The sequence below is a fragment of the Triticum urartu genome, chromosome 3 (assembly GCF_003073215.2).
Source record: "Triticum urartu cultivar G1812 chromosome 3, Tu2.1, whole genome shotgun sequence".
In the NCBI taxonomy this organism is placed as follows: Eukaryota; Viridiplantae; Streptophyta; class Magnoliopsida; order Poales; family Poaceae; genus Triticum; species Triticum urartu.
Window position 1 is genome coordinate 38803758 of NC_053024.1, and position 16120 is coordinate 38819877.

The window sequence follows — 16120 nt, forward strand, 5'->3', positions numbered from 1 at the left end:
GAAAAATTCCTGTGGTGTCAGCTACCACCTCTGTAAACAATATGTAAAATGTTTTAGGTCACTATTTTGGTGATTTAAAATGTCCTATATTTGTTTGCCGAGGTAGTATATGTTCTAATGGGTCAACTTCAATTAAGAAGTTATTAGTACAAATTAGTGAATAAATTATAAAAAACGACTGGTGTTAGCTCACACCGATGCTTCTATGTCAGCTTTGTCCCTTAGGGTCCAGGTGCCGGCTCTGGCGAATAGTTTAGGTTAGGATTATTTTTCTCACAAGGACGACATTCGACAAATAACAACGCCTCATCTTCGAGCTAGTCTTCCGGGTTATGATCCACCTCGAGTTCATCCATAGGGACAAAGTCGGCAAAGTTCCGGCATAGATTCTTGTCGTCTCCTTGGGGCAATGATGTTAGGGTTTTTTTTATCAAGCGTGCACGACAGCGAGACTTGGTGTCACAAGCTTTAGGTTGACTCGAGGGTTCTAATGGCGACGACTAGGGCTCTGGGACGCTGGTACCTAGGGTCACATGCACGAAGACTTTCCGGCTATCATCTAAATGGTCAAACGGGCTCTGGCAAAGAGCTGTGGCAACAGCACATCGGCCGCTCGTTCTGGCGGTAGTGATCGTTCGGTGGTGCAGGGCCTTTGTTGTAATTTTTACCATGTTTGTGATGATTTGGGCCCTTTTGAAAGAAAAAAAAATCTGCTTTGCGATGGGACCCATGGGAATGCGATGTAAGAGAGTTGTTCGTGTCTCTCCCTACCTGTGACTCGGAACCGCACCAAGCTAGTTTTTGTGGTTGATTTCTGAAAATATTTTCCCCAAAGACTTCACCCACGTGAATATGAGCAGGACGTCGTGTGGATCCACTCACAGGAACACTATCGTGCCGGCCTGATCGATGGCTATTTGTTGCCCCAGCAGCATGCATGCCTGTTGGTTTTAATACCATGGGCATGCACTAGGCACTAGCTACGGACAAGACACGAAAACTGAGATTAACAGCTCCAGATTCATCATCCGTATATTACAACAAAGAAGCGATTGATCGTCGTTCTCTGAACGACTTCTCATGCAAACAGCTGAACGCACGAATCATCACGTAGGAGAATAAGGCAGATCATCGCATCATACATGATGCATCTCACGAAGGAGCTTCGGCGTGCCGTGATCAACCACGAAAATTGCCTGTCACCTCAACTTACAATCAATATATGTACTGAGAGCCTCGACATCGCGAGGATGTTGCATTTTGTTACAAGAATTAGGATTCTGAATAAAGGTAGCAGAGGACAGTGCACAAAGAAGATGAACTGGAACTAATTTTGTGACAATTTGACAACAATTTTTGGAGGCAACATCAACTTGATAATGACACACCTGCTTTGTTTGACAACCACTTTTGGTACAGAGACAATCTATATGCTATTCTTATCTCCAACCACTATAAGTAGCCAATTCCAAACACCGAGTGAAGGACCCAGTTAAGCCATGCCGAATTCTTGAGGGGTGTAAAGTCGGAAATAAACGAAGCATGCCAAGATGGTCGGCTCCCAAATTGAACCATACAACAGCATGCAAAACATGGACAGGTCGACTTGTTGCCAGGCCATAGCAAGCCGAAGCTAAAATTAGGCAAAATGGGGTTCAAATTCAACTGAACTATGGCGGAAGTGCTTGGAGGCTGGCGTTTTGCTCTTTTCCTTCTTTCTGTTTTCCAAACATGCGCCATTGTCCACTTATTTCTTTTCTGCATGAGCACCTCCAACCCCAGCCTAATAATTGAAGTTGAGGTTACTTGGTTTGTCAGTCACTATGCCAGTAGTGCCATTAATCTGCCTGATTGGTAGACACGCCGTATGGCTGCCACCTCCCCGTGAGTTTCAGTCTGCGCCTGATCATAGGTTTACACTGTCCTGTACAGCGGAAGTCCATGACGCCAAGGACAGCAACATTATTTTTTTTCAAAACGGAGGCAAAAGAATTGCCTCACCGATTAATTAAGAAGAAGAGAATTGCCCAGTTAATTTACAGAAAACTGGGCTGAAACCAATACAATCAGATCATAATATAATGTAGTCCTAGATTGTAATGTTGCAAAGTCCCCGTGGCATGTTCTTTATCTGTTTTTAAGGAGTGAGCGACCGTTCCTCACCTTATAAATCTGACTTGTGAGATTCAGGAGACTGTGGTCCGTTGCCTGCACTTCTTTCAGTTTTACTGCTACCTCCTTTCTTGTGCCTCTGCAGCAGAATGTGATAAACGCACGACTAAATCCCCAAAAGTAAAACACAAATCATACGTATGCACCAATACCCAAAAAAACTACAAAATTGAAGTGTTAAACAGTGGGAAAATGGAAAGAAAAGAGGGACTGAACCCAGATGGTGCTAAATAAATATTTCAACAGAGAAAATTGGAGAAAATACTACATCAAGATTAAAGGAACATTAAATACTCTAGGTTTCCTAGTCACCTTCCTCGAATGAACTAGGTCATGTCCTTTTCTTCTCGGAAGGGCTCTGCTGATGGGTGTGTTGTGGTGGTCATTGACAGAGAAAGTACGTTAAGCCTATGATTTCGGTTGCTACAAAATGGTGCATCAGACTCTGGATTTATACCTCATAAATCTCTCAGCAACAGCGAAAGTTTCTTTTTACCAGGTTCTGTTATACAGCTTGGTAAACTACACACACAACAGTTTGTTCCCTAACCAGCAACACACACAACAGCTTGGTAAACTACACACACAATTGTGAAGTATATTTCACAATGCAGCTTTGAAATCTCTAGCTTCGGCTTCCCAACAAACTGAAAATATACATGTCCTGAACTCCTACTAACCCAGACCAAAAGTGCAAATCTACAATCTTATCCTTCACTTCAGAAAGTATGTTAGATTACAGGCATCACTCCCAGTGCGTCTGCACACACCAACATCAGATCACATAAATGCTACTAGTATTATAATCGATCAAACCTGTGATACCTTCAGATCACATAAATTCTATTATGCTCGATCAGACTTGTGCCCAAAACAAGACAGCTTCACAGAGCAAGCCTCAGCTTAAATATACTGAAAATCTGAAGCCAACACAATGTCATTACAAAGGTAACATAAAACCATAAGAACACAACCATTAACAGCGATGGAAGCTTACACTCCCTTTAAGCTACCAGAGGTCAAGGCTGGAGAGGAGCTGAATAATTGTGTAAGGGCGAGAAACACAAGATATGTCTTTAGAGACTTGCTCTTCTCTGCGGGACTTGAGGTTGTACATGTAGATGTAATCACGAGAAAAATCATCGCTCTTTATGTAATAGATGCAGTTGGCATCAATGGATGGGAATTTGTCAGCATTAACAGACACGCACCTGCAATAACCACTGACGAAGACGGCACGGTTACCAATGTTGTCCACATGCTCGAGTACATAGCTCTCAGTGTCCATCTTGTAAACCTCCATGCCATCTTTTAGCTTCATGATGATCAGCATTTCTCCAGCAGATGACTGCATTAGGTAACAGCGGTTGCCATATCCTATCCAAAACTTCCATATGGATTCTTCCTCGGACATCATGGAGTATCTTCATCATCCGACTCAACAGGCTCAGCATTGAAAAACCTCATCAGATTAAAGATCCTCCTGGCCACGGCAAGCGGAAATGGCGCCACCGATCCCAACTCGCCGACAGTGTAGATACCTCTGACAGCCAGCCTGATCAAAGGGCAAGCATATCAGGTTCAGCCATGTACACTGAAGATGTGAGGGGATTTATCGTCCATCAAGATGAGGAGACCGTCCGGGGTGGTGCTGTCAATGAAATAGTCACGGAGCACCGGGAGCTCCTTGCGCAGGAAACGGCCGGTTGCGGTGTTCACCAGGAGGTGCGTGTTGCTCCAGGTCCTGTCGATGCTGACCCAGTGGCGGGGGCGGAAGCGAGGGTCCTCCGGGGTGCCCTTTGGGTCGTCGGTGGCGGAGCGCCAGCTATGGCAGACGGCGCGGAGGTCCATGTAGTAGTCGAGGTCGCTGGTGGCCAGGAAGCCGTCGGCGATGCGGCGGATGAGGTCCGCCGGGAGCGAGGACCAATCTGCAGATTCCATGGTGGAGGCGGGGATGGAGGATCAAGGCCACCTGACCTGGCCTGTTGGCAGCAAATACAGAAACAAAAATGGTGGAGGGATTCAGTGGGGGTAATACTGATAGCAGTAGATGTGAATCCTAGTCCATGGAAATTGCAGAGCGGTAGAGCATCAACGGGCGCGGCCGCCATTGGGGCTTCTTGAACAGAGCAGAGAGGGCAGAGGAATGGACTCACCGTGGCGAATGCGGCGATGCAGCGGCAGCGAGGGCGCGGTGGTGCCGACGCCGGCCGTAGTGAAGGTGCGGCGAAGCCCCCGCGAGATCTGCGCCGGATTGGCGGCGGATTGAGGCGAACGGGAGAGCGCCGGGGCGGGAGGGGAGGGAGGGGATTCGACGGGGGGTTTATTTGAGGTTCACCATTTTTGTTTCAAGGAACAATCACTTCCTTTTATTCAATCACAACAGAACGTTATATGCTCAACCAAATCTGATACATTTATTTATTGGTTGCGTAGATGAGTCCACATATGCTTAACCAAATTATTTTGAAATTGAATGTGAGTTACCCAATAACATCTTTCATGATGAGATTGTGTGAACTCTGTGAACGTTACTGGTCCATGCTCAGTCTCTACACTTTCACCTTGGTAATCAAACCCTTGATCGTAGATGATGTCTTCATGCTCATCGTCTACAATCACGTTGTGCATGATTTTCGTCTACCATCACATTCCACACATCTTGCTAGCTCCATGTTTATTGATCACCAGCATCTGGGTTGTGTCTGCAACATTTGATTCTCTCAAGTACTCCAGGTCAAACACAACAACCAAAGCTTTGCAGAACCTATACAATGATTCAAGGCATGTGGACTCACTCATCTGGGCATACTCATCCAGAAGATCACCAGGAATTTCGTATGCAAGCATCCGGATAACCGCAATGCATTTCTGACAAGAGGAGAAGCCAACCCTTCCATGGGCACCATTCTTGTATCTAAAGTAATCATCATACTCCGCCACTCCCTCTTGGATACAGTTGAACACATGTCTAGCCATTCATAAACGTCATCGGAAAAGCTTGACATTATAGGGTGGGCATGTGGACTGGAAATAATCGTTGTAGAGTAGGCAATGGCCGCTCTCCCTATTATGATTCATGGCCGGAGCATGGCCCGGGATTAACCCCCTAAACATTGGCCACATCCTACAAAATGTGCTCATTGACGACCATAGTAGCAATTACAAAAGTCCTTTAGGATATGATTGAAACATTTTGCTTATATGAACTTTATTAATGATTGACAGTTCATGTTAAACGTGAGACACTTCGATTTTTGATGGTAAATTAAGATTATTTATGCAACTTGTACCCCCGCTCCCCAAATACAATATTTTTGTCAATCCTTGATGAAATTAATGAGGGGGTAAGTAGGAATATCGTTAACAAATGTGTATCAGAAGTGTAGATAGAATTGCATTTCGGTGAAGTTAAAAACGCCAAGGGTAGTTGCTCACGTGATCATGTCCATCTAGTCGATAAATGAAAAACTTGTTTTTCCTTATGCTATCAACACACAGGTACCAACTACTATTTTTGTTCAAGCTTAATTAGTCATTACTTTTGCTTTGTGTCCACATACACGAACCAATGAGACACACAATGATAAAATCGTTACTACAAAAATTGCCGAAAAAGCTGGTTTACAAAGATTTAGAAAGGTATAATCTCTTGCTTATATTATTGACATCTCCATTTCTTCCTAGAACACTTCAGAAGCACTGATAATTAACTAAATGGGACAACAACAGTTATTGTCGTCATTGCAGAAAGCCCCGGGGACCGGCGGCATGTCGTTGCCGCCGCAGAACTTCTTGCACCGCTCATCGGTGCAGTTTGGGAAGTATTTGGAGTAGCACGAAGCCGGCAGGGGGAAAGCACGGGGTTTATCCATCTGCATACGGGTGTAAAGAAACAAACAATTAAAACATGTACAGATTAGATATCCAATCTAAAAAAAGTTGCTTCATCGTCTGATCTCAACGGAGACATTGCAAATTAAATAGAAAATTCAAATGATTAACCTTTTCGTGGGCATCGCATGAGGAGAGAAGAAGGGTGGCAGCCATGACCACCATGAGGGCGGCCACGAAGCAGGACAGGGCGCTCGTGTTCTTCTTCAGCATCGCCATATGTATAGTACAAGAGGAGGCTAACTACACTTCACGTATGTATAGTTCTTCTTTTCCCTGTGTTGTTATTTGTGATTTGTGTGTGTTTATATAGACCGTAAATACATTGGTGTGACTGCCTAGCTAATTATAAGCATGAATTAAATGTTTTATTAATACTTTAATCCAAGTAACAAATAAATGGATATATATATATATATATATATATATATATATATCCTGTTTTAGGGGGAATGGATATATATGTTGTTTTAGAGGGAATGGATATATATATTGTGTATGGACAAGTGGATAGCTACTGCATGGATGCTCATGGAAGAAGGTTATTAATTGTGATTATTAGTACTTATCTTTGGCGATGATTTTTATTCAAATTTAAGAGTAACCTAAAGTGTCCTATAGAAGTTTATAGACAGAGTATATTTTTAGCTGCAAAATATGCTAGAGTAGGGATTACTCCTTGCACTTTTTGATTTGAGAATCATTTACTGCTTGCACTTGTTGCCTCATGCGTTAACCCACAGAATATGGGCGCTGCTGTGTATGCTCGGAGCGAGCGGTATCGCCTGCGCGAGATGATTCACACTCAACTCCTGATAGTTCTACTCGTCACACTCCGGTCAATCTATCATGAGCAAGCAATTGCATACATAAGCACTCATGCAAAAGAATCAAAGAAAAGAACTCGGAAAACTTCAAAAACAAGCAATTAACTCTTGCAACAGAAAACAATTTCTAATAATACCAAAATTGGGTGAATTTGGTCTTATCAGAAAGTTTAGGTAAGAGCTCCGATTTACAAAAAGAATTAACTAAATAGGAGTTATAAAACTCAAGTTATAACCAAAACAAGTTTGAATATGAATCTGAACAAATTTCAAAATTTGAAAGTTGCAAAAAGTTCAGTTGATAGATTCACTAGATAGATGGAATCAAGACGAAAATGCAGGCGCTGGTTTTATCTAATTTGAATGAACGAGTAAAAAGTTGTGCTATTTAAAAAATCAGGGCCAAGCTGTTTTACGAAAAAAATAGTTACGGCTAAAAGAATTCTAGATCTAATGTATAAATACAGAGACTAATTAATAATCTAATTATTCTATCGTACACTAGTCTAAAAATAATAAGCTATGAAAGTATAAAAAAAATACGAAGAAAGATACTTATATAAGGTAGAGAAAAGATGACTTCAGAGAGAAAAGACAACTTCCAGAAGTCCCACCGGAGAAAAGAAATATATTTTTCTTTAATGAATCTAGTCAAACCAAAATATTGATTTAACCCGAATTGAATAATTTTTAAAGGCTTTATGGGTCTATAATTTATAGATGGGAAAAAGGCTTAAAGGTTAAAAGCTAGACAATGTGAGACTAAATGTAGACGAAAAAAAAGAAACAGAGGAAGCGGCCTAAAGGCCGCGGTTCGGCCGGCCGCGCGCGTACGTACTTCCATTTTCTCTCTTTTTTTTCTGCCAAAGGAAGGAAAAAATCTGAAAAGGAAAAGGCTGGCTGGGCCTGGCCCATTTAGGAGAAAAAAACAATGGAGCGCCAGAGGCTACTATGCTGCGCACATGGGCGCCAGTTAGTTCCTGGCGCATGCACAGTTTTTTATATAGAAACAGAAAAGGAGAAACTGAATAATTAATATAAATTAAAATTTTATATAGGAATACTGTACTTCAAAAGTTTCATAAAAAGATTTCTACAACATGAACATTTTTCTAGAGTCAAACAAAATCCGCAAAAATTTAAAAAAAGCAAACAGTGCTACTACTGCAATAAAACCCAATAAAATCGTTTTAAAAATACCAAAATGATTTCAGATTTATTTCTCTCCATTTTTCTACTGTAGGGAATAATTTTACCCTATTTTCCATATATTTTATTTTTGGAGAAAATTAATTTGAATAAAAACCAAATAACTCCAAATTTGAAAATAATTTTAAAGGGACTTTAAATTTGATTCTTTTAAACTTACAACTCATATTTCATACGATTTGAAGAAGTCATTTTATCTTCTCTCATGAAAATCATTGAGTTGCATAAAGTTACTGAATTTGAAATATTTTCAAAAACCCTTTTCATTTATTTAAATGGAAGAAGTCATATCATCTTCACCCCAGGGTTTTGTGATGAAATGAATTTGAATTCATGGAGATCAGAAATGGAAGGTGAAAGTTTGGGAAAGTCCTTTTATTCCCTCTCATTTAACTTTCAAAAAGTAATTTCACTCAATTTCACACATGCAACCACACCACAATTAAGAAATCAATCAAAACTATTTATTTAATATAACATTTCAAAATTTAGAATTTTGGGATGATACAAATCACATAAAAGAATGAGAGCTTCCGGTGGGACCACTGTTTTACATGTTGCGTGGGTGCCTGTGTGTGCGCGCGCGTGTGTGTGCGTGTGCTATTTGATGGCCCTCCCATTGTGGTGGCCATCATCATCGCTTTGCCAGCTCAACGCCCTGCCCTCCAAAAGACACCTCCAACGCACTCTAGCCCCCCCGATGGTAGAGACATCGCCTTATTGCCTTGCGCCAACTATCCTAACTGTGTTTTCTTATGCTATATTTCCTTATTTTCTTGTACAATCAATGCAATGATCACTCTGGTCTCAAGCCACTCATATATATATTGATCAATATATATAATTCTCTGCGCATATGGAGCTAACTAATGTTGCTATGCGATATGAGAGTGGACACATTGTTGTGGTGATATAATAGAATTAATGCAATACATACATCCATTAAGATATGATTGAAACATTTTTCTTATATGAACTATATTAATGGTTGACAGTTCATGTTAAACGTGAGACATTCTATTTTTATGGTAAATTAAGGTTATTTATGCAACTTATACCCCTGGTCCTCCAAATACAATATGTTTTGTCAATCCTTGATGAAATTAACGAGGGGCTAAGTAGGAACATCGTTCACAAATGTGTATTGGGACTATAGATAAACTGCATTTGGGTGAAGTTCAAAACGCCAAGAGTACATACTCACATACTCATGTCCATCTAGTCGCTAAATGAAAAACTTGGACGTGCTTACGCTATCAACACGCAGGTACCAACTATTTTTGTTCAAGCTTCATTAGTCATTACTTTTGATTCGTCTCCACGTACATGAACCGATGAGACACACAACACTAGTAGAAAACAGGGCTTTGGTCCAGGCCGGGTCAGCCCATTAGTCCCGGTTCAGTCTAGAACCGGGACCAATGTGGGTATTGGTCCCGGTTCGTGAGCCTAGGGGGCCGGCCGGGCCACGTGGGCCATTGGTCCCGGTTCATCTAGACCTTTTGGTCCCGGTTGGTGGGATGAACCGGGACCAATGGACCTCGCTCCTAGCCCACCACCATTGGTCCCGATTGGTGGCTTGAACCGGGACCAAAGGCTCCCCTTTAGTCCCGGCCCATGTCACCAACCAGGACCAATGAGGTGCCTATATATACCCCCTCGCGCAAGAGCAGAGCACAGTGCTCTGTTTTTTCTGGCCGAGGGGGAGAGGGCTTTGTGGTGCCCTAGCTCACCTCCTATGCACATGAGGTGTTCGATGGAATGCCCGAGCCACACTACTTAAGCTTTCTCCTCTCGAAGCTCGACCTCCAAGCTCCATTTTCCTCGAGATTTGTCTAGATTTAGCGTTCCGTCACGCCCCGTCCCCGTCTTCACCGCCGTCGATCACCCGTGCCGATCTCATCACCGACACCACCATGGTGAGCCTCTTGTTCTTATCTTCTTTCTGAAAGGAAAAATATTCTTACTTGTATGTTTAGATAGATACTTGTATCATTTTCTTACATTTATTATTGCATCTTATATAGTGCGATGGTTTTGGTATCCGCCCCCGTCGGCCCTCGTCCTGTCTATGATTCGGATGTGGTATGTATATTATCTTTATAACTATTGGTTTATTTATTGTTTATGAAAATTATGCCGACCAACATGACATAGATTTTATTTATCTAGGATGTATGTGAATCGGAAATGCCAATCGACCCTATTGTCGAGAGGTTAAATTTAGTTGAAGAAGAAAACAATTTGTTGAAGGAAAAAATAAAAAAAATTGAGGAGGAGAAGATGATATTGGAGTTTCATGTTACGGATGTCGTCGATGATCACAAGATCAAGATGGATGCAATGCGCTTGAAGATTAGAAAGATTAGAAAATATGCCATTCATACCGAGGCTTGGTATCATTATGCCGTTGGATCAATTGTTACCTTGGTTGCGATTATGATCGCATTTGTTTTCGCATTGAAATGTTTTACATAGTTTCAATGTATGGTTTAATTAATTAGATGCTCTGGAGAGCTATATGTTGTTAGATGAGAACTATGTATGCACTTTGGTTTTAATGTGATGATGAACTTCTATTAATTTGGACACTTAATTATATATAATGCACGCAGATGAACCGGCAATGGATGTACGGTGACAGACACACCCGCGAGTACATTAAGGGCGTGCATGAGTTTCTCGATGCGGCTGAGGCAAACAAGCAGAATGGTTTTATGTGTTGTCCATGCACTGAATGTGGGAATACGAGGTCTTACTCTAACCGGAAAATCCTTCACCCCCACCTTCTTTACAAGGGTTTCATGCCACACTATAATGTTTGGACGAGGCACGGAGAAATAGGGGTTATGATGGAAGACGGTGAAGAAGAAGACTACGATGACAACTATGTGCCCCTGAATACAGTGATGCTGCAACGGGGGGAGCTGGTGAAGATCAAGAGGAACCAGACGATGTGCCCAATGATGCTGCAACGGGTGAAGCTGCTGAAGATCAAGAGGAACCAGACGATGTGCCTGATGATGATGATCTCCGCCGGGTCATTGTTGATGTAAGGACGCAATGCATTAGTCAAAAGGAGAAGCTGAAGTTCGATCGCATGTTAGAGGATCACAAAAAAGGGTTATACCCCAATTGCGAAGATGGCAACACAAAGCTCGGTACCGTATTGGAATTGCTGCAGTGGAAGGCAGAGAATGCTGTGGCTGACAAAGGATTTGAGAAGCTACTGAAAATATTGAAGAAGAAGCTTCCAAAGGATAACGAATTGCCCGACAGTACATACGCAGCAAAGAAGGTTTTATGCCCTCTAGGATTGGAGGTGGAGAAGATACATGCATGCCCTAATGACTGCATCCTCTACCGCGGTGCATACAAGGATCTGAACGCATGCCCGGTATGCGGTGCATTGCGGTATAAGATCAGACGAGATGACCCTGGTGATGTTGACGGCGAGCCCCCCAGGAAGAGGGTTCCTGCGAAGGTGATGTGGTATGCTCCTATAATACCACGGTTGAAACGTCTGTTCAAAAATGAAGAGCATGCCAAGTTGATGCGATGGCACAGTAAGAACCGAAAGAAAGATGGGAAGTTGAGAGCACCCGCTGACGGGTCGCAGTGGAGAAAAATCGAGAGAAAGTACTGGGATGAGTTTGCAAAGGACCCAAGGAATGTATGGTTTGCTTTAAGCGCGGATGGCATTAATCCTTTCGGGGAGCAGAGCAGCAATCACAACACCTGGCCCGTGACTCTATGTATGTATAACCTTCCTCCTTGGATGTGCATGAAGCGGAAGTTCATTATGATGCCAGTTCTCATCCAAGGCCCTAAGCAACCCGGCAACGAAATTGATGTGTACCTAAGGCCATTAGTTTAAGAACTTTTACAGCTGTGGAATGAAAACGGTGTACGTACGTGGGACGAGCACAGACAGGAGGAATTTAACCTTAAGGCGTTGCTGTTCGTGACCATCAACGATTGGCCCGCTCTCAGTAACCTTTCAGGACAAACAAACAAAGGATACCACGCATGCACGCACTGTTTAGATGACACTGAAAGTATATACCTGGACAAATGCAGGAAGAATGTGTACCTGGGCCATCGTCGATTTCTTCCAACCAACCATCAATGTCGAAAGAAAGGCAAGCATTTCAAAGGCGAGGCAGGTCACCGGAAGAAGCCCGCCATGCGCACCGGTGATCACGTGCTTGCTATGGTCAATGATTTACACTACGTAATCTTTGGAAAGGGTCCCGGTGGACTAGCTGTTTCGAATGATGCTGAGGGACACGCACCCATATGGAAGAAGAAATATATATTTTGGGACCTACCCTACTGGAAAGACCTAGAGGTCCGCTCCTCAATCGACGTGATGCACGTGACGAAGAACCTTTGTGTGAACCTGCTAGGCTTCTTGGGCGTGTATGGGAAGACAAAAGATACACCTGAGGCATGGGAGGACCTGCAACCTTTGCACGAAAAAGACGGCATGCCTCCGAAGCAGTATAAAGGTCCTGCCAGCTACGCTCTTACGAAAGAAGAGAAAGAAATCTTCTTTGAATGCCTGCTCAGTATGAAGGTCACGACTGGCTTCTCGTCGAATATAAAGGGAATAATTGTTGGAAATATGCCCTAGAGGCAATAATAAATTAGTTATTATTATATTTCCTTGTTCATGACAATCGTTTATTATCCATGCTAGAATTGTATTGATAGGAAACTCAGATACATGTGTGGATACATAGACAACACCATGTCCCTAGTAAGCCTCTAGTTGACTAGCTCGTTGATCAATAGATGGTTACGGTTTCCTGACCATGGACATTGGATGTCATTGATAATGGGATCACATCATTAGGAGAATGATGTGATGGACAAAGACCCAATCCTAAGCCTAGCACAAGATCATGTAGTTCGTATGCTAAAGCTTTTCTAATGTCAAGTATCATTTCCTTAGACCATGAGATTGTGCAACTCCCGGATACCGTAGGAGTGCTTTGGGTGTGCCAAACGTCACAACGTAACTGGGTGGCTATAAAGGTACACTACAGGTATCTCCGAAAGTGTCTGTTGGTTTGGCACGAATCGAGACTGGGATTTGTCACTCCGTGTAAACGGAGAGGTATCTCTGGGCCCACTCGGTAGGACATCATCATAATGTGCACAATGTGATCAAGGAGTTGATCACGGGATGATGTGTTACGGAACGAGTAAAGAGACTTGCCGGTAACGAGATTGAACAAGGTATAGGGATACCGATGATCGAATCTCAGGCAAGTATCGTACCGCTAGACAAAGGGAATTGTATACGGGATTGATTAAGTCCTTGACATCGTGGTTCATCCGATGAGATCATCGTGGAACATGTGGGAGCCAACATGGGTATCCAGATCCCGCTGTTGGTTATTGATCGGAGAGTCATCTCGGTCATGTCTGCATGTCTCCCGAACCCGTAGGGTCTACACACTTAAGGTTCGGTGACGCTAGGGTTATAGAGATATTAGTATGCGGTAACCTGAAAGTTGTTCGGAGTCCCGGATGAGATCCCGGACGTCACGAGGAGTTCCAGAATGGTCCGGAGGTAAAGAATTATATATAGGAAGTGATGTTTCGGCCAGCGGGACAAGTTTCGGGGTCACCAGTATTGTACCGGGACCACCGGAAGGGTCCCGGGGGTCCACCGGGTGGGGCCACCTGCCCCGGGGGCCACATGGGCTGTAGGGGGTGCGCCTTGGCCTATATGGGCCAAGGGCACCAGCCCCAAGAGGCCCATGCGCCAAGAATCAAGGGAAAGGATGAGTCCTAAAGGGGGAAGGCACCTCCGAGGTGCCTTGGGGAGGAGGGACTCCTCCCTGGCCGCACCCTTCCTTGGAGGAAGGGCCAAGGCTGCGCCTCCCCCCTCTCCCTTGGCCCTATATATAGTGGGGGGAAGGGAGGGCAACCATACCTAACCCCTGGCGCCTCCCTCTCCCTCCCATGACACATCTCCCTCCTCCCGCAGCGCTTGGCGAAGCCCTGTTGGAATCCCGCTACTTCCACCACCACGCCGTCGTGCTGCTGGATCTCCATCAACCTCTCCTCCCCCCTTGCTGGATCAAGAAGGAGGAGACGTCGCTGCTCCGTATGTGTGTTGAACGCGGAGGTGCCGTCCGTTCGGCGCTAGGATCATCGGTGATTTGGATCACGACGAGTACGACTCCATCAACCCCGTTCTCTTGAACGCTTCCGCGCGCGATCTACAAGGGTATGTAGATCCACTCCTCCCTCGTTGCTAGATGACTCCATAGATAGATCTTGGTGACACGTAGGAAATTTTTGAATTTATGCTACGTTCCCCAACAGTGGCATCATGAGCCAGGTCTATGCGTAGTTTCTATGCACGAGTAGAACACAAAGTAGTTGTGGGCGTTGATTTTGTTCAATATGCTTGCCGTTACTAGTCTTATCTTGATTCGGCGGCATCGTGGGATGAAGCGGCCCGGACCGACCTTACACGTACTCTTACGTGAGACTGGTTCCACCGAGTGACATGCACTAGTTGCATAAGGTGGCTAGCGGGTATCTGTCTCTCCCACTTTAGTCGGATCGGATTCGATGAAAAGGGTCCTTATGAAGGGTAAATAGCAATTGGCATATCACGTTGTGGTCTTTGCGTAGGTAAGAAACGTTCTTGCTAGAAACCCATAGCAGCCACGTAAAACATGCAAACAACAATTAGAGGACGTCTAACTTGTTTTTGCAGGGTATGCTATGTGATGTGATATGGCCAAAAGGATGTGATGAATGATATATGTGATGTATGAGATTGATCATGTTCTTGTAATAGGAATCACGACTTGCATGTCGATGAGTATGACAACCGGCAGGAGCCATAGGAGTTGTCTTTATATTTATGACCTGCGTGTCAACTTAAACGTCATGTAATTACTTTACTTTATTGCTAAAGCGTTAGCCATAGTAGTAGAAGTAATAGATGACGAGACAACTTCAAGAAGACACGATGATGGAGATCATGATGATGGAGATCATGGTGTCATGCCGGTGACAAGATGATCATGGAGCCCCAAGATGGAGATCAAAGGAGCTATATGATATTGGCCATATCATGTCACTATTATTTGATTGCATGTGATGTTTATCATGTTTATACATCTTGTTTGCTTAGAACGACGGTAGTAAATAAGATGATCCCTCACTAAAATTTCAAGAAAGTGTTCCCCCTAACTGTGCACCGTTGCGAAAGTTCATCGTTTCGAAGCACCGCGTGATGATCGGGTGTGATAGATTCTTACGTTCACATACAACGGGTGTAAGACAGATTTACACACGCAAAACACTTAGGTTGACTTGACGAGCCTAGCATGTATAGACATGGCCTCAGAACACAAGAGACCGAAAGGTCGAGCATGAGTCGTATGGTAGATACGATCAACATGAAGATGTTCACCGATGTTGACTAGTCCGTCTCACGTGATGATCGGACACGGCCTAGTTGACTCGGATCATGTAATCACTTAGATGACTAGAGGGATGTCTATCTGAGTGGGAGTTCATAAGATGAACTTGTTTATCCTGAACATAGTCAAAAGGTCTTCGCAAATTATGTCGTAGCTCGCGCTTCAGTTCTACTGTTTAGATATGTTCCTAGAGAAAAATTTAGTTGAAAGTTGGTAGTAGCAATTATGCGGACTAGGTCCGTAAACTGAGGATTGTCCTCATTGCTTCATAGAAGGCTTATGTCCTTAATGCACCGCTCAGTGTGCTGAACCTCGAACGTCGTCTGTGGATGTTCCGAACATCTGACATACACATTTTGATGACTACATGGTAGTTCAGTGCGTAGTGCTAAATGGTTTAGAATTGAGGCACCAAAGAGGTTTTTGAAACATCGCGGAACATATGAGATGTTCCAAGGACTGAAATTGGGATTTCAGGCTCGTGCCCACGTCAAGAGGTATAAGACCTCCGACGATTTTCTTAGCCTGCAAACTAAGGGAGAAAAGCTCAATTGTTGAGCT

General features: G+C 43.6%; 1 protein-coding gene and 1 pseudogene across 1 annotated transcript; both read right to left on the minus strand.

Annotated features, from left to right (window-relative positions):
* Positions 1-1212: 1212 nt before the first annotated feature.
* LOC125546590 lies at positions 1213-4482 on the minus strand (annotated as a pseudogene).
* A 1275-nt stretch (positions 4483-5757) lies between these two features.
* On the minus strand, positions 5758-6331 carry LOC125547834. Its single transcript, XM_048711593.1, has 2 exons — positions 6178-6331; positions 5758-6047 (listed from the first exon to the last, which is right to left on the minus strand). Exons 1-2 carry the CDS (start codon positions 6283-6285, stop codon positions 5886-5888), a joined length of 270 nt encoding a protein of 89 aa, XP_048567550.1. The 5' UTR covers positions 6286-6331; the 3' UTR covers positions 5758-5885.
* Between the last annotated feature and the right edge of the window lie 9789 nt (positions 6332-16120).

What these genes read in the sequence shown, in the direction of transcription:
- LOC125547834 (XM_048711593.1), bottom strand. Translation starts at nt 6,285, where the DNA reads ATGGCGATGCTGAAGAAGAACACGAGCGCCCTGTCCTGCTTCGTGGCC. An exon ending in CATGCGATGCCCACGAAAAG is followed by an intron (nt 6,048 to 6,177) that starts GTTAATCATTTG and finishes ACCCGTATGCAG; the next exon opens with ATGGATAAACCCCGTGCTTT.